General features: G+C 39.5%; 1 protein-coding gene across 12 annotated transcripts in view; it reads left to right on the top strand.

Moving 5' to 3' along the window:
• Fn1 (fibronectin 1) overlaps positions 1–22,426 on the top strand; it is a 65,350-nt gene extending 42,924 nt beyond the window's left edge. For 3 of the 12 annotated variants that reach the window (XM_005396902.2, XM_005396903.2, XM_013520687.1), the window contains 19 exons: positions 768–1,037; positions 1,798–1,914; positions 2,558–2,722; positions 3,607–3,762; positions 4,425–4,538; positions 5,331–5,600; positions 6,912–7,099; positions 7,949–8,036; positions 8,931–9,107; positions 9,867–9,956; positions 10,168–10,347; positions 11,143–11,232; positions 12,267–12,733; positions 13,681–13,819; positions 16,042–16,206; positions 18,267–18,392; positions 19,019–19,125; positions 21,242–21,352; positions 21,668–22,426. In XM_005396902.2, coding sequence (XP_005396959.1) covers positions 768–1,037; positions 1,798–1,914; positions 2,558–2,722; positions 3,607–3,762; positions 4,425–4,538; positions 5,331–5,600; positions 6,912–7,099; positions 7,949–8,036; positions 8,931–9,107; positions 9,867–9,956; positions 10,168–10,347; positions 11,143–11,232; positions 12,267–12,733; positions 13,681–13,819; positions 16,042–16,206; positions 18,267–18,392; positions 19,019–19,125; positions 21,242–21,352; positions 21,668–21,739 — 3,092 coding nt within the window. In that variant the 3' untranslated portion in view covers positions 21,740–22,426. The remainder of the gene's footprint in view (positions 1–767; positions 1,038–1,797; positions 1,915–2,557; positions 2,723–3,606; positions 3,763–4,424; positions 4,539–5,330; positions 5,601–6,911; positions 7,100–7,948; positions 8,037–8,930; positions 9,108–9,866; positions 9,957–10,167; positions 10,348–11,142; positions 11,233–12,266; positions 12,734–13,680; positions 13,820–16,041; positions 16,207–18,266; positions 18,393–19,018; positions 19,126–21,241; positions 21,353–21,667) is intronic. The other 9 variants (XM_013520688.1, XM_005396904.2, XM_005396905.2 and 6 more) reach the window with 5 other exon arrangements.

Here is a 22,426-nt window from a genome sequence, read left to right on the forward strand (position 1 = left end):
GTGCTTCTGTTAATTTCCCTCTAAAAAAATTCAGTTTAGTATATTCATTAATTTATTTCTACTCCACTTCCAAAAAGGAGTTGAATCTCTCTATTTGGTTTAATAATTATATTATTGCATAGACTTATAAATGTTATGAGGAATTTGTTCCAAGTTCCAGAGAGCTAAAGTGATTCAATACGAAATGTTAAAAGTTTTTAAAATTAAATTTAAAAAGAAAACATATGAAATACTGAGTTATTGTGCCAAGTTTTTAATTCATGAGCAATTACTTCCATTTTAATTTGTCCAGGTGTCTTTTTTGTGTTTGGCATCATTACCACACTGTTGACAATCAATTTTATTTTATTTATTTACTTGTTTATTTTTGGAGTATAGAAAGCCTCCTTGGGAGCCAAACATTTAACTTGAGAATGGGCAGACCTTGCCTTACCTTGAGAGATACTATAAGCTGGAAACACAATACTTAAACACCAAAGCACTTGAAAATATCAATTTCCACAATATCTCCAACATTAATCTTCAAATGTGATGCAGAAACCTACTGTAATGACAAAAATAAATCACTTGTATTATTTAGCAAAAGAAAAAAATAAATGTGGCTTCAAATTAGCATGTCATAACCTGAGGTTTCTAGCACGCCGGTCGCGCAGATGAGAAAAGACAAAATCATTGATGTGACTTTCCCCTACACCTGCCTCCCTACCTAAGCTGGTGGTGTCCTGTCTTTTTTTTCCCCCTTTTCCTCCCATGGGTGGAAAAAACAGGTCTCGATTCCCCAACTGGCATTGACTTTTCTGATATCACTGCCAACTCTTTTACTGTCCACTGGATTGCTCCTCGAGCCACCATCACTGGCTACAGAATTCGCCATCATCCTGAGCATCTTGGTGGAAGACCCCGAGAAGATCGAGTACCCCCCTCTCGGAATTCTATCACCCTCACCAACCTCCATCCAGGCACCGAGTATGTGGTCAGCATTGTTGCTCTTCATGGCAGAGAGGAAAGCCCTATCTTGACTGGCCAACAATCAACAAGTAAGTTGTTTTCCAGTCTACAAAGAAATTAGAAGGCCTTTCTTCTAAATGTGGTATAGTCTATGAAATAGCATTATGTTGTTCAAGTCAGTCGTTTCTTAAAAAATAGACCATGATTGGTTGGTTATGAAAGTTGGAGAGGGAAAAGAAAGAACGTGTGCAGAAAAATCACTCTCTTAGAATATAAGCGTATAAGTTCTTTATTCCAAGAAATTTTTCACCTGATTTAGATAACTGAGTGTTTCTAATAACTAACCTTTTACTCAAAATACAGAAAATGTAACACTGTTTTAATGTTCCCTTTAAAATATAATTGTAGTGTAATAGTGCAGTTACTGTTGGGGGATCATTGCTGAAGTACCTACAGGAGAGGTATCATCATATCTATTACCTCAGCCTCAAATGGGAGAGTAAAAAGTTGAGGCAAAAAATTCGTCAGTAAATTTGAGATAATCATTTTATCATTAATTTGAATGGTTTCCTTAGCTACAGTGGAACCTCGGTTCACAAACTTAACTCTTGCCATGATTCTGGTGGCAGAATCAGATTGCAACCAGAACTGTGGAATGAATTCTGCCACCTGAATCGTGGGACGAGTTAAATTCATGAACCAAGGGCCCACTGTACCTTGAACTGTTTGTAATTTTTAATTCTAAGAAACTTGCATAATATTTACATTTTATATAGAAGAAAGTGAACATAAAGAATCTGAGTATTGTGTCAAAGTTATGGGTCTGACAAATGTCCCACATTTTTCTAGTTTCTGATGTTCCAAGGGACCTGGAAGTTGTTGCCTCCACCCCCAGTAGCGTAATGCTCACGTGGGATGCTCCTGGCGTCACGGTGCGGTATTACAGGGTCACCTATGGCGAAACAGGTACTTCTGTGCTATTTTATTCTCTGACCAGATCAGAGTATTATGGGTCACTTGAAAGCTCCACAGTGGATATGAAATGAAAGAAACCTTGGGAAGTCCATTCAGTAGAACTTGCCTTTTCCAGGAACATATGGAAACTATCTATGATATAACTGGTTGTAAAATTCAGATTAAAAAATCGTTTTTGGACTACAATGATGGGGAAAGAGCAGAGCTAAGGGAAAATAAGATTGTAAATTCACAAAATCATTGGTGAAATGTGATTTTTATTTCTTTTTACTTTTCTGTATCCTTATGTTTAACATAAATATATTCCATTAAAATTTTTAAAAGGATGTAATCTGTGCAAACCTAGGTTTAGCAACGGCTTACCTGCTTCCTCATTTTGATGTTCATCTACAACTCAGTCACATTTTAAAGCTGGAAGTTAAAATAGCATTAAGTACAATTTTCTCCTAATTTTTAGACACTTATCAAGGTTTACTACATGCGTAAATACACCTTCCTGTTCAGACTCTATTAATAGCACTCTAAAAAGGAATAAGCAGTAAGATGTGATGTACATACTGTCTTTGATATGTTAATTCATCAGTAATCCCCTCAAGTAATGCCAAGCCCTCACACTGAAATAACTTTCCTGCAGGAGGAAATAGCCCTGTCCAGGAGTTCACTGTGCCTGGGACCCAGACCACAGCTACGATCAGCAACATGAAGCCTGGAGCAGATTATACCATCACTCTGTATGCTGTCACCGGCCGTGGGGACAGCCCTGCTAGCAGCAAGCCAGTTTCCATAGATTATCGAACAGGTATAAATATTTCCTCTGCAATGATAGCAAGTTTACTTATTTAGACAGCTTTTGCAAAGTTCTTCCTCCCAACATGTTTTCCTCATTATGAAATTGGTTTTTCCCTTTTTCTTTGTGGTGCTAATTATTGAACTCAGGGTTTCATACCTGCTAGACAAGTTAGACAAGTGCTCTAGTCACTGGACACTCAGCTACGTGCCTAGCCTCGATCTTTTTTTTTATCTGGCTTTTTTTGGGGTGGGAACTGAGATTTGAACTCACAGAGCTGCGTTACAGCTGCCCAATCCCATTCCTTTCTATTTTGCATCAGGGTCTCACTACATCGTCCAGACGGGCCTCAAAATTGTACTCCTTCTGCTTCAGTTTCATGAGTAGCTGGGATTCCAGGCATGTGCCCCCACGCCTGGCTTTTATTTTCCTTTTTAATAAGACAACAGCCTGTAGCTAAAAGCACCTGCAACTAACAAGTTTTCAACCAAATATGCAAGGATATGCTCCAAGAGCAGAAATTTTGTCTGTGTATTTAATTGGTCTATCTCATATGCCTGCAATAGAAACAGGCATAGAGGATATTTAAAAAATATTTGTTAAAAAAAATTAATGGGAAAGTTGATAGGTAAGAAGACAAACATCTGTTTAGTTTGTAGCTTCTTTGTGAATGAAGCAATCATATTGAAAATAGTTGTAATGGTGTCTGGATATATGTTCCTCTCCTCAATCTCCATCTTTATTCTTGCCAAAAAAAAAAAAAAAAAAAAAAAAAACCCAACTGGGAGAGATTAAATAAAAGATCATCTGAATATGCACCAGAACTAGAGACAAGGATTTCTCCAGTCTTGTCCTCAAGGACTGAGACTTCACTGGTTTCTTGCTTTTACTTGTAGAAATTGACAAGCCATCCCAGATGCAAGTGACTGATGTTCAGGACAATAGCATTAGCATCAGGTGGCTGCCTTCAAAGTCTCCTGTTACTGGTTACAGAGTGACTACTACTCCCAAAAATGGCTCAGGACCATCAAAAACTAAAACTGCAGGTCCAGGTAAGAAAAACCAACATATCACATCCAGCAGGATAAACAGAGTAGATGAAGTACTCTTTTTTTTTTTTTTAGAATAATAAATGGCTACCTTAATGTGAGTACTGTACATTTCATATCATCGGTCAGAGTTTTTCCGTTCATGAGTTCAGGGCCCAAGACTGTCATAAGCTCATTCCTCAGTGGAGGTTTTAGGATGCATGGATTTACATATATCATTCTGTTTAGCAGTAGGGACATCTTGAATTACTAGCTCCATCTCTGTGGTTTGGAGTGCACACCAAGAAGAGAGGGATATGCTAATTTTTAAAATCTTTGTAGTGCTGGTGTTTTATTTTTATTGAAAGTGAAATTAGAATGTTATGGCAATCTCTTTAGAGTCAAGTTAATTTCTTTTTTTTTTTCTGAGAGCAGCATCATTAATTGTTGGAGCATGCTATTAAGTTCTAGAGGTTATTTTTGAGTGTGACTTTCATCCAATATGGCAAATTTGTACCAGCAACGAACAGGTTTGTCTAAGAGAAAATTGATGTGTGAATCCTGTATATTTCCATGAAAATCCTGGAAATGAATATTTTAGGCTACCATGTGCTTACTATCAATTTCTACAAGTCACTTGCCTCGATTTATATAGATGCTACAATTACTTTCCATTCCCTTTGCAGATCAAACAGAAATGACCATTGAAGGCTTGCAACCCACTGTGGAGTACGTGGTTAGTGTCTATGCTCAAAATCAGAACGGAGAGAGCCAGCCTCTGGTTCAAACTGCAGTAACCAGTACGTAACTAATGCTTGCTTTCCATTTTCAAGGTCAAATTTTATTCTTAGGTGTTTGAACGCGCTCTTTTGCCATTATACATAGGATAACCAACTCATAGTTTATTTTGTATTTTGAGCTGAGCCCTTGACAAGCATTTTTCCTTCTCAGTGCCAAGTAATAAGTTCAAAGGGAAAGAAGTTGTGGAACTACCATAGTTACGTGCTTTGAATTGCTTTTGCTTAAACGGCCTCAGCAAAATCTTTTATTTGCCTATAGCAAATCTACACAGTATTTTGCTTAGACCTGCCTTTTCTATAACTGGATGGTAAAGTCGGCTGAAGTAAGCTAGGAGGTTAGGACGAGTGTGGCTGGACCCATGTCTAATATGAATACTTCACAGACAGGGAGAAAGACATGTTTAAGAAAAGTTACAGCAGTCTGAATGTAATACTAAAATCATCTTTGCCGCTTCCAAGTTACAGAAAATCCAGGTCTATGAGACTAACCGCACATCGCAAAAGCAGATCTTGGTATAATATCTTTAAATTAATATAAATAAATCTCTCAGGAACATTTTGCAGGGTATCTATATGTCTCTCACCCAGGTTTTAATAAATAATGAGACATTAAGTATTTTTTAAACAAAAAAATCTAAGCAAATGTCAAGTTATTTTTCATTTTGATAGCGGGTTAATTGGAGTTTAATTTATCGAAGGAAATGGTATCTGCAAAATCGCTTTGCCTGTAATAAAATGCTTTTTCCACAACTTGCTTTTCACATAACCTCTTACCATTAATTTGCCTAACAGACATTGATCGCCCTAAAGGACTGACATTCACTGATGTGGATGTCGATTCCATCAAAATTGCCTGGGAAAGCCCACAGGGGCAAGTTTCCAGGTACAGGGTGACCTACTCAAGCCCTGAGGATGGAATCCATGAGCTATTCCCTGCACCTGATGGTGAAGAAGACACTGCCGAGCTGCAAGGCCTCAGGCCGGGTTCTGAGTACACAGTCAGTGTGGTTGCCTTGCACGATGATATGGAGAGCAAGCCCCTGATTGGAACCCAGTCCACAGGTATATCGGTACTCACACCCCCGGGTGCTCATGGGAGCAGTGGCTTTATGCCTTGCTGAAATGGTACTTGATAGAGCTGTTGATACCCATGTAAGGGGGAAAAACACAGCCCTTGAAGTTGTGTCTATTACACATGACCCTCTTTAATGAGGAATGGTAATAAACAATAAAATTTAGGTGATACTTAAATAAATATGTTTGATAAAAAGAATTTGGAGTAGTTTGGCCTATAACCAAAGCCATAAAGCGAGACATTGGAAGATGATATCTAGTGTGGCTTACTTCCTAAGCTATGATTACTTCCTAAGCTGTGATTCCACTAAGTACAAAGGAAAGATGTTTGGTATCACAGAGCTCACTCTAAAAAAAAGCACCCAACTTAGAATATTTCATAGCAGCGTGATTCTGAGAACACATGGGTGGTAGCTTCCTTCTCTGGTCAGATGTCATGTACTGCTATATAATTTGCTTAAAGGATTCTGATTCAGATGCATAGGAAGCAGTTATTAGGGCAGATGCTTTCCACATTTCTTTTTTGGCCTTTTGAGACAAGATCTCACTGGCCTTGAACTCACTATGTAGTCCTTGAACTTTGGCCGATTCTCAGGCTTTTGTCTCCAGAGTACTGGGATTACAGGCGTGTACCACCATGCCTGCTCTCCACAATTCTTTATCCACTTTTGCTTTATTTCTGAAGCAGAGTGGAATGCTAAAGATGTGTCCTAGTGACAGCATAAACCCTGGAGGTGACAATCTGTATTATTGCTCTTTGCTTCTCTTTTCTGCTTCTATTATGAGCCAATTTTCTCCTTATGCTGCACCACAGAAAATACTTTAAATTTAGTAGTGATATCTGCCATGGGGCCCAAATAAAGAGACAATAAAAACATAATTATATCTTTTATTTGGATGGAACACTCTGAAATGGTGTTCCATACAGAGATAGTTTATATGGAAAAGGGCTATTGCTCATTTTTCAGACCAATGGAAAAATCAATTGTACTGACCAGTAAGCCAGTTCAACTTTTTTGTTTTTTAAGGGGAAAAAAACCTTTTAAAACCTAAAGTCTCTTAGAGTTCTAACATTTATTCAAGTGTTAACAGTGATTCTGAGAAATGGTGGATATAAAACACATTTTCAATGTACATTTTCTTCATTCTGTATCCCCTCTTGTTATTCTTGTGCTAAATCTTTGGTGAACCAGGGACTCCCTCTAACCTAACAATGCATTCTTCTTTTTGGAATTCACTTTAATTCTCCTTTTCCCCATTTCCTATAAAATAACCTTTAACCAATGACCATCCTGACAGCCATTCCTGCACCAACCAACCTGAGGTTTACTCAGGTTACACCCACGAGTCTGAGCGCCCAGTGGACAGCACCCAACGTCCGTCTCACTGGATATCGAGTGAGGGTGACCCCCAAGGAGAAGACTGGACCTATGAAAGAAATTAACCTTTCTCCTGACAGCTCATCAGTGATTGTGTCAGGACTTATGGTAAGAAGTGACTTACCATTGGAATAAAAGTGTAGGTCCTCTCTTACATGTATATGAGCTGGTGGAAATATCACGTTATAATAAATTGAACTCCATTCTTTCCTCTGCCATCAAATACATTTATTAGAATTTTATACCAATAGAACTCCTTTACATTGATGTCAACCTTTCCAGGTGACCATTGGAACAGAATTTTTATAATTAGCTGCAGGTTTTGTGCTCTTTTTTTAGAAATATCTTTTGTATGTATAGGAGAAGCAATTTATATACCTATAGGCCGAATGCATAAGTTGACCTGAGTTATTTATTTCCTGAGCTGTGTTACCTCAGCAAGAAATATTCTGATTTAGACCAACACAACTGGATCCTATACCCATCAAAATATTTAAAAATCTTTTTAGGCATGTGCTCAGAAAACTAGCTAGGATCCTAGGGAACTGATATACATTTTTACATAAGACTGATTCCAGGGGAAATTACAGAAAACAGGTTCAAGACAGAACAGAATTCTCTTTGCCTCTCTATGATCAGAAAAATGCATGATTTTCACCTGTTAAATCACAAACGGAAAAAAAAATAAGCTAATACCCATTTTACTCATTTTTAAAAAATCAGTTTAGCATAAATATATAAGTTATGATTTACTTGGGTTAACCTCTAAAAGCATCTTAAAATTCATGTCATTTAATCTGTTGTCAATCACTTACGGATGGGAATCTAGGAATCTCCAGTGTTGTGGTTTGCTAGTTTGTTTTCTTTTATACCCATTACATTTTCCTAATGCTGCAGGGAAACTCCCTGGAGTCCATGCAGTGACGCTACTAAGGCTCATCATGCCCTTCTTTCTAGGTGGCCACCAAGTATGAAGTAAGCATCTATGCTCTCAAGGATACACTGACGAGCAGGCCTGTTCAAGGAGTCGTGACCACTCTAGAGAGTAAGTAGCGAAACGTCTCAGTGTCGACAAACCTTGGGACTAAACAAAAATTAAGGAAGGGTAGATGATTTCTTAGATCAGTAAGTGAACAGTGGAAGGAGTCCCAGTTGGAAAATTGATGCAATAGGTTGTCTTTTTGACTGTCCCTTTTTATGACCCTCTAGTAAGTATTCTACTGATACATAAAAGGTAATCATTTCATAATGTTCCAGTGTTGGTGCTAAAGATTAAGACTAACAGCAAGTTTATGCTCTGCTTGGTAGAATTTGTTTCCATGTAATTAAGTTGGGGAGGACACTGGCTTCTGCTGTGTTTAAACAGTGTAATAAATGTGAGACCAAGTCGCGCCCAGATTTTACTTTTCTGCTATATCAGTACCTAGGCTGTATGTTCTTCAGCAGTCACACGAAGTGTCAAAGTTTTGTCATCTATGAAGTAAGGATAAAATAGGGATCTTTTCTGTTGAAAGAAAAGACATGAAGCCTATAAAAATAACAAAATACTAGCAGTAATACTAGTTGTAGGTGTATAGTGGCTAGCTGGCCATGCTATTATAATTCCTTCCACACATATTTTTAATGCAGTAAATTAATCATTTTAACACTTACTGAGGTATTTGTAGAATACTGGACAGTCAGCTTTAGGAACACCTGGTAGTATTTTTAACACTTTTTAAGTTTTCAAAGAAAAGGCATGCGATAGGAATATTTTCATATTTCGTAATTACTATTGACCTTTCTAGCTGAATGCCAAAGAGGAAAAATATATACATAATTAGTGAATATATTTTTTAAAGGGATGTATATGGTGTACAGTAAGGACATGTTTTAAAGTACTGAAACTTCACATCTCTGAAACGAGAGGGTACTAACTTCCGGCTGTGATCTTATGCAGATGTCAGCCCTCCCAGAAGGGCCCGTGTGACAGACGCCACTGAGACCACCATCACAATAAGCTGGCGCACCAAGACTGAGACGATCACTGGCTTCCAAGTTGATGCCATTCCAGCCACCGGCCAGACCCCAGTACAGAGGACCATCAGCCCAGATGTCAGAAGCTACACCATCACAGGTCAGGGGACGTCCCCCGCTGACCACAGCCATTAACTAATTCTCACAGTGTAAACAGATGCATTAATTATTCTCTGACTCACACTGTTGAAATTTATTTTCAATATTTTATGATAACTAAGCTTGAAAAGCTTCTTGTCACACTCTGATCAGAAATAACTTTATTCTTTGCATCCCTGATTTTGTCTAATGCCCAGAGTTTCATTCCCCAAATTTATCCTCTCATCACTGTGTGCTTTCTCGTTTAAAAAAGTATAAAATAATGCTTAAAAGCAAAAGAAGCAAAACAGTGTGTAGTTCTTAGCATTAACATCGTTAAATTTTAAAAATGATTAAATTTATGAAAACAACACTATTTGATAAAGATCTAAACTGTATTTAGAGAACAGTCAAAATCTGGGTCAATTTAGGTTTTATGGAGGTTTTAAATTCTGATTTCAGGTGTCCAATAATGTACTCTGATTACCCTACAAGAGAACACACAGCCAATAGGTGGCCTTCCCTCATTCTCGAAGACATCTTCTAAAATAGTATTTTTGTACTTCACATTTATTTTAATTATTTGCATCAGTGATGTGCTTTCGCTGTATGTTCTCACTATTAGTTAGCACATCATGTTCAACCTTATTGGTCAATGTGGACCACTTCTGTGGTCTACATAAATACAGGGTGATAGAGAGGCCAAGAAAATCATAGGCAAGCTTGAAAATTCTTCCAGGAGAGTAACAACAGGTAAAAGCCATCTCTTTTCACATTCCAGGTCTACAACCGGGCACTGACTACAAGATCCACCTGTACACCCTGAACAGCAATGCCCGGAGTTCCCCTGTGATCATCGATGCCTCCACGGGTAACTATATTTTCCACTAAGAAAATAATCATTATCACCAGGCACGTGAATGTAAGAAACAAAGGAGAGGCTGGTGTTTTCATATTACAGCTCCCAGCGAGTTTAAGCAATTCTCAGATTCTCTTCATGTGTTTAGAAGGGCTGGGGGAGAAGTATGGAAGTGCTTTTCTTGATTAAACATTTTCTGAGACTTAATTTTGGTTTCTTTCAGCCATTGATGCCCCATCCAACCTGCACTTCCTGACCACCACACCTAACTCCTTGCTGGTATCATGGCAGCCACCTCGGGCTAGGATTACTGGCTACATCATCAAGTATGAGAAGCCTGGGTCCCCTCCCAGAGAAGTGGTCCCTCGGCCGCGCCCTGGCATCACAGAGGCCACTATTACTGGTAATGCTGTTTCCATGCTGTGATTTTTTTCTCCCCTCCTTATCCCCCTGAACGCTCAAAGTCCTTAACAATCTCCAGCTGCATCTCTGATTCTCTCTCATGAGCATGAGAGGCCTTGTACTTCAGAAGGCATTGCTGTTGTAGGGGCAGCGGAGCTCAATCCATCTCACAAGGCATGAGCTCATGAAAATGTAATTTCACTACTGTCACAGTGGTGTCACTATAGGTTTTTCTTTTTGTTTTGTTTCTTGCTAGAAATCTGCCTTTCAGCACAGCGCTAGAAAATAAGACCCCAGGACAGCCTAGGATGTTACTTTTTTAAAATTTTAGGTATAGGAAAAGAGAATGAGACATGGAGAGAGTTGAGCTGGATACTCGCTTTGGGGACCACGTGTGACTGATCATTGTCTTCCGCACAGCACTTACCTCCAGCCTGACTCTTTATTGATCTGGTTATTAGGACTAAAGATTCATGAGTAACATCTGCAATGATCTGTCTCACATTCATATTGCAATGGTGGTATACAAAACTGATAGATTTTCTTGAATTTAGACAGGTGGATAAAACCCCAGGTTAAAGAATATTCCAGAAAAGCTAGCATAAAAGTGCTCACTCGGGTATCAGGAATAGTCAGTAATGGGAAGTGGCCTTTATGTAGAGTGTGGATAATCAGAGAAGAAAGGTGAAGTTGATTTACCTTTCAAGAGGCCACCAGCTAGCTGGAGAGGCATGCTTGCTCCTGGTCAGTGAGCCACACTCACCAACATAACGTGATGCTTCTGTTCTTCCACCAGGCCTGGAACCGGGAACTGAGTACACAATCTATGTCATTGCCCTGAAGAACAACCAGAAGAGTGAGCCTCTGATTGGGAGGAAAAAGACAGGTAAAGAGCACTTGCTGGGCGGTGAGGAGACAGTTAAGATGAAACTCTTAACAAGTGATCAACAAGTGATTCTTGTCTTGTGAAAAGGTTTTCCATGTTTTAATGCATTTCTTGTAGGTTTTTTTTTCTGACAACATAGCTTATATATTGTACTGATATAGGAATCATGCTCTGTAGACTTCTGTCTTATTTATTTCTTCATTCATTCATTCATTCATTCATTTATTTTTGGTACCAGGGATCGAACTCAGGACCTTGCGCTTGCCTGGCAGGCACTTGTGCTGCTGAGCTATATTCCCAGCCTGTCTTATTTATTTCTTTACTATAAGCCAGTCCATGGAAAGCCTTATTGTTCACCTTTCAAAAATTTAAACCAGATTTTAAATGTAAAGCTAAGTTCCTATCACTGCTGTTTTTCTACATCTTCCACTGAATTTTAAGAGGTTTTAGTTTAAGGAGAGAAATCCTTTGCACTTACTTGTCTTGAGGTATTACCTGATCTCTGAAACTTGGAGCTAAATATTTGTCACCCACTTTCACTTCACTTTGAGAAGATGCTGCACTTGTGGTACTAAGAAAACTCTGAAAATAAGTACGTATTTTAATCTACTTTTACCATTTCAAAATGCAAAGAACCTGAGCCAAACCTTCATATTTCAGACACGGATAGGATTATTCTGGATTCTAGTCCTTACAACTTGCTTCTCCAGTGGAAAGCAGAGGGTGGGAGCTGGCGCATTTCAGTTCCATAGGTTTGGCTTGAGTAGAGGCAGCTTCTGTGGGGCTCTGCCGTTCCAAGCTTCTGTGTACGTTAAATCCATGCTAACGCTTTTTTCTTTCTCAACTATAAAGGAATCTTCGGGAAAAATCATAAAAGATTTCTTTTTGGAAAAAAACGTTTTGTGATCTGAGACCAAGTGATTTTTCAGGGACTTTGATAAATAGTCATTGTCGCTTGAGTTGATAATGATCGTGGCTGCCACTTGCTGAAGCTTAACGCGCTTTGCTTTTTGGCTGTAACCTCTCTTGGCCAGATGAGCTTCCCCAGCTGGTCACCCTTCCACACCCCAATCATCATGGACCAGAGATCTTGGATGTTCCCTCCACAGTTCACCAGACCCCTTTCGTCACCAACCCTGGGTATGACACTGGAAACGGGATTCAGCTTCCTGGCACATCCCCGCAGCAGCCCAGTGTTGGGCAACAGATGATCTTTGAGGAACATGGTTTTAGGAGGACCACACCACCCACAGCAGCCACCCCCGTCAGGCATAGGCCAAGACCGTACCCGCCGAATGTAGATGAGGAGATTCAAATTGGTCACGTCCCCAGGGGAGACGTAAACCACCACCTCTATCCTCATGTTCTGGGGCTCAATCCAAATGCCTCTACAGGACAAGAAGCTCTCTCTCAGACAACCATCTCTTGGACCCCATTCCAGGAAAGTTCTGAGTACATCATTTCATGTCATCCTGTTGGCATTGACGAAGATCTCTTACAGGTAATTAGGTTTTCTTCTTACTTGTGCAGCCAAGAAAGGGGGTAAACTAAGGAACTGAAGTGGCCAGCCTTCCGATATAAAATGGCTCATCTTCTAAGATCCTTACAAAGATGGCACATTTAAGATCCGATTCTGTTAAACCTCCATCTGGCTCTACTTTGGAGGATATACCAGAGTATGTCATTAGCTTTTATTCATTAGACATGATAAAATCATGTTTATTATTCTCACACATTGCAGGCTCCTTACTGAGATAGATAGATGATTCTATAAAAGGAAAATATTCTACCTAAATTTAAAGTTACATGAAATCTAAAAAACATCTGTATAGTTTGTCCTTGAAGAATCCCATTATCTGTAATATGCGTAAGAATGTACGTAAAGCTGTGTGTATCAGCTCTTCTAAGTGATGGATTCTCCAAAACTGCATTCTTTAATTTGTCCAGTGGGACTGGTATCAATTTTTATTGTGCCACTATTTTTAGAAAGTGGCGGAACTGAAAAAACTGAGTATACTGTGGGAGATTCATGAGCTTAGAAACCTGAGCTGGAGGAGATAGCAGTGTTTTAAGGAGTCCGTCTGACGCACCTTTCAGGGCTTACCTGGACTGTTCCTGCAGTACAGTGCCTCTGTCTAATGTGAAAGGGACAGTGCGAGGGTTTCCCCTGGGCTTGGGAAGACCCACTACTACAGCAAGAGTAAGGAAAGGCTAGTATTGTTGACTACTCCTGGTAACTGCAGAGCACATAAGTAAATTTTTGATAGGAAAATCTGGCAGAAATGTTGCTTCCACACACTCCATCTCTCTGGCCAGTTGGGACTCCCACACCCACCCTTTTCATTCCTTTTATTTAAACATTCTGGGTTATTGTTAAGAGAATAGAGGAGGCCACGTCTGCTCCTCGCACTAATGTTCTTCCTACTTTGCACGTACCAATAATTGCAGTTCCGAGTTCCTGGAACTTCGACCAGTGCCACTCTGACAGGCCTTACCAGAGGGGCCACATACAATATCGTAGTGGAGGCACTGAAAGACCAGAGAAGGCACAAGGTTCGGGAAGAGGTGGTGACCGTGGGCAACTCTGGTATGTACGCGCATGTGCCGTTTGGGCTCGTGCTCCCTGCCAGGCTCCATCAGGAAGGCTGTTTTTATCAACTGTTCCTTTGTTGTTCTTGTCTTTCAACTTTGAAGAATAAGGCTATACATCAGCCTCAAGTAAATGAGCAACTTAATATTCAGTTATTTTCTCTGATTGTACCTTAATGTCTTTGTCAACCCCCCACACACTCACACATCAATGACAGGCTGTCAATAGGGATAAGAGGTCAGGCCTGGAAGGAGCTTTAATCATTACTCAGTTCAACACTCTGGACCTTGCTAGAGAGTACTTACGTGGGTTGATAGAAGCGAGTGATTTTTCTGGTGTCTTCTCCCACACCTTCTCCATCTCCCCATGCTGTGGTGGTCTTGAGTTATAGCAAAATTGGTCACCTGTAAAGCAAAGTCCTTCTCAGCAGACATTAGGAACAACTGATTTTTGTTCCTAAGATAAAATATTACCAACATGGCCTGTTTGTACTAAAGGAGCTCTCTTATTTTAAAAAGTTATTTCTTTTTATTTTTTTCCTGATTATATAGGTTCAAACCTTAATGAAGGTTAAATGACATTGACTCTTCTTTGTAGCACTTGGAAAGCTCCTTTAAGCCAGAGGTTGTGACACCAGGCTTTTCAATGTGCACTAGATGAATGTTCACTCAATAACATGAGAAAGAGAGTTATCAAAAAATTCTGAATCCCAAGTCTTCTTCTGACTGGAGGGTTCTGTGCTCCATATCAGCACCAAGTGATAAATTCTGTCTCTCCCAAGTGGCAGGACTTTTTCCTAGGACCAGTTTGTTAATTTCAGTTTCCTTCTTCATCTGATAGAAAACTGCTATTTTATGTGAGTATCTTCCTATGAATTAAGCAGTTGAGTATCTGGCAAGCCAGAGGCAGGATTATTTTGCATTTGTTGTATTACATATTCACAGTAATACTTTATTATATTTTGCCTTTCATGGTTTTACTAGTAAGATGCCACGTGAAAAGAATTTTTGAGAGCATAAAGGTTTTTGTACATTTCTACATCAGTTTTTTAAAGACACCATCTCTATAACTTTTATTATGGTAGAAGTTTAACTCCTGGCTATTTTTAGAGTAGCAGCTCCCCATTTAGCAAGTTTAAGCTCTTTTCATTTTCTTTCCAACTCCTCATTCCCAGTAGCAATATTCTTCATTCTGGAGAGGTTCTCCTAGCTTCAAAACATTTCAGACTTTTTAGTTTTCTAAAATACTATTTTCTTCTTGAGTTATACCTTTTGAAATATTAGGCATTTAAAATATCTATTGCATTTGATCTTCGATTTTTATACTATAAGAAGCATACACTGTGGGATTTAAAGTCAATAATTTATCTTAATTTTTGGAGAGTTCCTTGAGGCATGCTTTATTTATACAGATTATTTTAAAATAAGGATTTTGTTTGTTTTTTTTCCCAAAACATAAAGAAGATCTTAGGTAGCATGCTAAGACTCCACTATTTATGAAGTCATCTATATCCTGTTGCTTCTTCTTATTTGGAACAGTTATTTGGAATAAGCAATCTTATTAGTATAACAACAATGTGCAAATTGTAGGGTTTCTACATGATTATGCAAAAAAGTGCAATAATAAAAGTCACCATCACATAATGGTATATAAAATGCTAAGACTTTTGCATTATAAGCAAAGGATAGCATCCAGTAACTAACTCTTAATTTAGTGATGCTTCTATATCTGACAAAGGGAAAACACTGAACTCAAGGCTTTGTGTAATCTTCACAAGAGTCGTAAGAGATCGAGATACTTTTATTATCCTTATACTTCAGATAAGGGAAGAGAGATGGGGAAATGCTAAGAAAGTAGCTCAAGGTCACTCTGATACTGATGGAGAGATACTGCCACCCACCTTCTTAACTAGCTTAAACTGCCCTAAGACTGGTAACATTTTCTATAAAGTAGATTTACCAGAAATGATCATTTTTTAGAACAGAAGACAAAAAAGGTAAGATGGGCTCTTTTCAAGTGTCCACAGGCTACATCTAAGCATTGTTTATGAGAGTGACTGATAACACTGACAGCAGATGAATAGTGCTGCTTGGCATGACGGGAACTTTGGTGTTAGATTACGTCACGTCATTACATAAAACACTTTTGTTTTCTGCTTATTGTCCAGAACCACCAGTACAAATGTCTTCTTTGTTTTTTTTCCCTCCTTTTCCTCATAGTCAATGAAGGCCTGAACCCACCTGCGGATGACTCCTGCTTTGACCCCTACACAGTTTCCCACTATGCCATTGGAGAGGAGTGGGAGCGATTGTCTGAATCTGGCTTTAAACTCACATGCCAGTGCTTAGGCTTTGGCAGCGGTCATTTCAGATGCGATTCATCTAGTGAGTAGCTTGCTTTGTTCATCCACCTGTTCCTCCTTCTCCTCCAGCTCCGTGCATTTGCGCTAATGGACCAGTGGAGCATGTTTGGTAGGCATGGGCACTTCTAAACATGCAGCAAACAAGAGAATACTGTTTGGCTCAAAGTAATATTTTGCATCATAGAAAAATGATGGGAAATTTTACTTGTGGAATATTGCTTCATTTCAAGTGCTGTGTGCTACTACAGCTATTAATTAAAAACAAGTTTGCAGTGGTTATGGTTTTTAAATTTTTCTTTTATACAGTATCTAATCAATAAGGTCAGACTCACCGGAACCAGCCTTCCTTAAGTGTGTCAAACACAGAGAAATATCTCAAATCATCTAATCTTTAATGTTGTGTGAGGTCAGAGGTGAACATTTTCACTTACAAACATGCTTTCAACACAAATCAAACATATATCCCACAGTACACATACTCCTACATGATGTGCACACACAAATCACACACATATCATAAATATGTACATCACACACATGCGTACACACATACACACAACCTAGAGAGCTTGAGCATTTCCAGTAATATACTTAATACTTAAGGTAATCCACTTAATACTTAATAATCAACTTCAATTAAAAAAAAATTTATTTTTGAAATTGTAAAGGCATTTTACTTTTTCAAATATTTCTAACTAAAGTGATTCTATAAATTATCTGTTGTGCTTTGAAATTTAGTATTAGAATTTGTAACCTTTCATTTATTCTTTGTTTTTGGGAGATACAGTCATTATTGACAATTGGTTCATTTTTATCGGTGTTAACTACTGTGCCTTATAAATGAGGTTCTTATGGACATTTATAGGTACCATATTCTTTGGAAGTGAAATGTAACAGATTTTTAAAAATTTTCTCAAAGTATTTTACTCGTAAAACCCAACTGATGTTTTCCAGTACAGACTTCTGTCCTCAGCCATCTGTGAATAGAAAAGCAGAGCACAAAAGGGGTCATACACAATGTTGGGTTAGAAAACTGAACTACTTTCAAGTTTGGGTATTTCCTTTTTACATGTGTGAGTACTTAGGTACACTGAAGAATCGGAACTAAGTTCACTTATGTGAGTATTTGGCTTGATGTACAGATTGTTTGCTTAGATGCTGTCATCGTGTAACATCTTTTCTTACAGTATAAAGAGGGCTGAGTTGTTGATAAAATGGAAGAAGAAATGTACTGTTATATAAATTTCTATAAAGTCTTCTGTTTAACAGATCTTATGTATAATAAAGACATACTACTTGGGACATTTAGATGTTCTTCAAACAGTCTTCTGTTTATAGGAATAATAACCATTGATTTATCATTTTGTTTTTGTTTTGTTACCTGGGTTTATTCTATTTTCATTTATGTGAAACAAGTGGTCATGGGTAAAACCAGACGATCTGTTTGAAATTTAACTGAACTACTTTGTACCTAAGGTCTCATTAAATTCAAAGGTAATTTTTTGTTATCCCTAAAAGACTACTTCAGAGCTGGGGATATAGCTCAGTGGCACAAGTGCCTGCCTGGCAAGCACAAGGTCCTGAGTTCAATCTCCAGTACCAAAAAAAAAGACTACTTCAATCCTGCTTTGGGGCCAGGGATATAGCTCAGTGGCACAAGTGCCTGCCTGGCAAGCACAAGGTCCTGAGTTGGATTCCTGACACCCCCCCAAAAAAAAATCCTGCTTTAGTTTTTGACAACTGTAAACCTTAATAATGAGAATTCAAGTGAAAGTCATATAACTATATGACGTGATTGTGGCAAAATAAGTCTTCTTTTAAATTAGATTTTATTGGTACATTTTAGATATACGTAATGATCACATTTATTAGTGTGGCAAAATAAATCTTAAAATGGCTGAGAAGATATTAAATAGTAGAAATACTATGTTTAAGTCCAACTAAAGAATTGGTTCACTGGTGAGGATCATGATCTTTAACTTGCCACTCCTTCCAGATATGGGATTTTTAAAATCCTGTGACATAGTCCAGTGTCCTGTGAGTGCAAACACAAGTGACTCTGTGATTTCTCCTCCCCTACAGAATGGTGCCATGACAACGGTGTGAACTACAAGATTGGAGAGAAGTGGGATCGCCAGGGAGAAAATGGTCAGATGATGAGCTGCACGTGTCTCGGGAACGGAAAAGGAGAATTCAAGTGTGATCCTCGTACGTCATCGCAGATCATTTTTAGTGTCTTATTCAGGGCTTTAATGTTCCTGATGGTGCTGTAGCTCTCATTCACAGGACTGATTGGAGACTTGAGGTCTCCTTGAGGACTCCAGAGTGGATTTGTTAATCTTTTAATTTGGAAAAGCAGAGACAAACTTCAAAAATGAGTCATGATTTTTAATGTTACCATGAGGAACTTTAGCCTTTTTTCTAACCTAAGAATTTTGACCATTGTCTGTGGGGGGGAAATGTTACAGGAGCGCCCTATTGGTCTGTAGATTCAGCTTCTAATGTGTGATTTCCATCTTTCCACTGAAGATGTGATAGCTAGTTTTTTGGAAATGCTGCCGTAAGATCTATATAGCAGTACCTTGCTTATAATGATTTTTTTTTTTTTTTTCCTGGTACTGGGAATCGAACTCACGACCTCGTGCTTGCCAGGCAAGCACTGTGCCGCTGAGCTAAATGCCCAGCCCTTGCTTATAATGATTGATAAAACTTTTTATATCATCACAGCCCAAATCTCACACTTAGAACAAAAGCAGAACCCACTCTTGTATCAAGTCAAATCTGCATTATTGATCTCAGTCTGACACCTGCTTCTGATTTGTGCCTACCTCTAGATGAGGCAACATGTTACGATGATGGGAAGACATACCATGTAGGAGAACAGTGGCAGAAGGAATACCTCGGTGCCATTTGCTCTTGTACTTGCTTTGGAGGCCAGCGGGTAAGTTGAAACGTGCCAGACTCCTGGAAATTTAGATAGGACACAGAGGAGGCTCCTGCACAGACGTGCTGTGTGAACAGGTACAGCAGTGCCTCTTACAAAGAGTCTATGAAGCTTCTGTAAACAGGGTGTTCTGTGTTAAATGCTGTGTAGCACTGAGCCTCCAGCTCCTTCCTGATGGGCAGGTACCCTTGTGGCACTACTGTCAAGTACACTGAATAGTACGCTGGGTCTAAGAAAATACCACTGCTCAGTGTCCTCTCTCAACCCTAAATTAGATCCTTACTATGTAGCTCTTTCACAGGGTGAATCATACAGGACAGAGAGAGGGAATGAGAAGTGGCCCTTGCTCTTACTGGTATAGTCGAGGACATTAAATTAGTGCACACTGCAAAGTCAAGCTAATTCAGATTTTGTGTGATAACTGACAGATGCAGTTCTAGGTAGTCTGGAATGAACAAGAGAGGCATTATGGAAAAGGAAAATGTAAGCTGGCTCTGGTTTAGGATGGCTAAGACACGACTGGGGAGGAATAAAGCAGCGAGACGGTCAGCACACTCCTCAGATGAGGAAGGAGCTGGCCCAGGAGTGCTCCGGGGAGCCAGCCCTCTGCCTAGTGTCTCGCGGTACAAAATCATACAGAAAGAAGAGACGGGTTATGTACGGAAGGCCCTGGAAGTCTATCATTTGAGCCAGTATTCCTCAGCCGTTTCTAGTGCGTACCTTCTTCAGTTGAACAAAAAATGCTGTGCTTTTCTCTCATCATTATAATTCAGAAAGACCAGAGTCTCATAGCTCAAATTATAGAACATGATAGTTTAGTTCTCCAATGAAGCCACATCCCTTCCAATAGCTCCCCGGATTCCAGCACACAAGGAATATGCTCCCCATCCACCATGAAAACTGATCCTAGAACTCAGTCCTCTTGGTATAAAAATGTATAGTGCAGGGAGAGTAGATTTGCTGGGAGGTAGATTTTTGCCATACTTCAGCGTCTCCCTGTTATTTACGCACATGAAGTTTTCGTGTGTGACACCTACTCTGTCCTAAAGGGCTGAATGAAACACTTAAGACAGGAGTGAGAACTGTTACATTTTTCTATGAAAGGAACACTCACTGATCCCGTAAGTAGGTGTTTACCCGTATTGTGTTAGGTAGTATGGCAAACAGGCTCCCATGTGGAGAACTGTGTCTGCAATATTGAAATGATAGTATAAGAAAGTGATTGTATTATTTAGGGTTCTTTTGGCTGTAAGAGGAAAATCCGTTGAAGTTATGCTAGGCTAAAACAGCCCACCTAATTGTGAAGTCCCCATTCTGCCAGCTTTTGGAGCTGTGGTAGCAGAGGCGTTTGGAGTCTGTCACCTTCCGTGTGTCTTCCCTTGCGTTGGCTTCCTTTTCCCTGAGATTCCTGATAAGGGGGACTTGAGTCACCTCCATCTTAGTTTCACCTTCTGGCAGTTTAAGAACAGAAAAAGAGAATTCTGTTTCCTCACATTCTAGCCAAAACCTCAGGGAGGAGCCTCCCTAGCCCGCTGTGGTCTGGTCCCCTCCCCCATCTCATCTAGCCTCTGGCCAGATGCTAGGCTATGTTACTCGCTGGGGAGGTCAGGAAGCGTGGCCATGTGATGCAGTGGGTGTAGCATGGCCAGAGGTGGCAGCCCCAACCCCACCCATGGTCCACTGTGTGATTTCCCATTCACTCCAAACAAGTCACTCCTCTCAGTCTGTAACTAGTGAGGGTGTTTGTTCAAGGGCCCTAAGTCCATTTTAAAAGCTACAGGATTCTAGGAAAACCTCCTGTGTTATCTAATGCAGAAATCTTGATGAAGTTGGGCCTGGAATGAGCCTCTGCATAATAGTAAAGTTTGGACAGAAAGCAAGGAAATTTCACGAGAAAGAAAAAGCATAAGGAGGCAGCGTAAGATATGATAATAAGCCAAAATGCGTTCTAAAGGTTCTAAATGCATGAGATCATCACCAAAGCTTCCTTGGTGATTAACTGCCTCTATTTTGCCAATATATAAGAGCTGAAATTCTTCTTTAACTCATGCACTAAATCATCACGCTGTCGCATTATCACAGACCCCTTTTGACTTCCTGCTTCTCCTCTCAGGGCTGGCGCTGTGACAACTGCCGCAGACCTGGGGCTGAACCTGGTCCTGAAGGCTCCACTGGCCACTCGTACAACCAGTATACACAGAGATACCATCAGAGAGGGAACACTGTAAGTGCGCTTGCACCCCACGTCTCCCTAAACACAAGCAGGTGCACAGCAGGGAGTCTGCATACTTGCACACTTTTCTTCTAAATGAACCAAGTGATAATTTTTGTAAATCTCATAAATTACCTGCATGGAATACTGTGTCCTAGAACACCATTAAGCTCTTGAACAGCTTCTATCCCTCAGTATACCGGTAGGTGTGTTAGTTACAGAGATATCCTTTTTAGAAACACTTGTCTTAAGTCTCCCTTCCCCATTTTCTTCTGTACACGTGGGGACGTATTTGCCACTAATGTTTTTCTTCTTCTACTGTAACAGAATGTTAACTGCCCCATCGAGTGCTTCATGCCTTTAGATGTCCAGGCTGACAGAGAAGATTCTAGAGAGTAATATCTGCACCCAAAGGAACAAGCACGTCTCTCTGCCAAAGTCCATCTAAACTGGAGTGATTTTAGCCGATCCCATCTTTGAGAGTTTCTTTCTATCCTTTTGCTCTGGAGTGAGTTCTTCCAGCTTCAGCTCAACTCACAGCTTCTCCAAGCATCACCTGGGAGTGTTTTGAGATGTTTCTCGTAAATGAGGGCAGTACGTTGCCTCTTCTGCTTCAGAATATTCAATACTGCTCAGTATTTTAAATGAAATGATTCTCAGTGTGATTGGTTTTGGAATCAATAGGGAAGCATATGTGCCAACCAAGATGCCAAATGTATTGAATAATATTACCAAAATTTTAAGTAGGGGGAAAGTTACCCAAACACTTTTACTTTCATTTAACTGTCTGGCCTGCAATACTGTAGGAATGGCATAGCCTGGCTACTGTGATACTCAAAATATCCACAGTTCTCACTTGTTCCAAATGATCCTAATAATGGCCTAGAAATATCCTCTCTTACCTGTTATTTATCAATTTTTCCCAGTATTTTTATACGGAAAAAATTGTATTGAAGACACTTAGTATGCAGTTGATAAGAGGAATTTGGTAATAATGATGGTTGGTGATTATTTTTTATACTGTATTTGCCAAAGCTTTACTACTGTGGAAAGACAACTGTTTTAATAAAAGATTTACAACTCACA

Source organism: Chinchilla lanigera, unplaced genomic scaffold (genome assembly GCF_000276665.1).
Source record: "Chinchilla lanigera isolate Chin_1 unplaced genomic scaffold, ChiLan1.0 scaffold00056, whole genome shotgun sequence".
In the NCBI taxonomy this organism is placed as follows: Eukaryota; Metazoa; Chordata; class Mammalia; order Rodentia; family Chinchillidae; genus Chinchilla; species Chinchilla lanigera.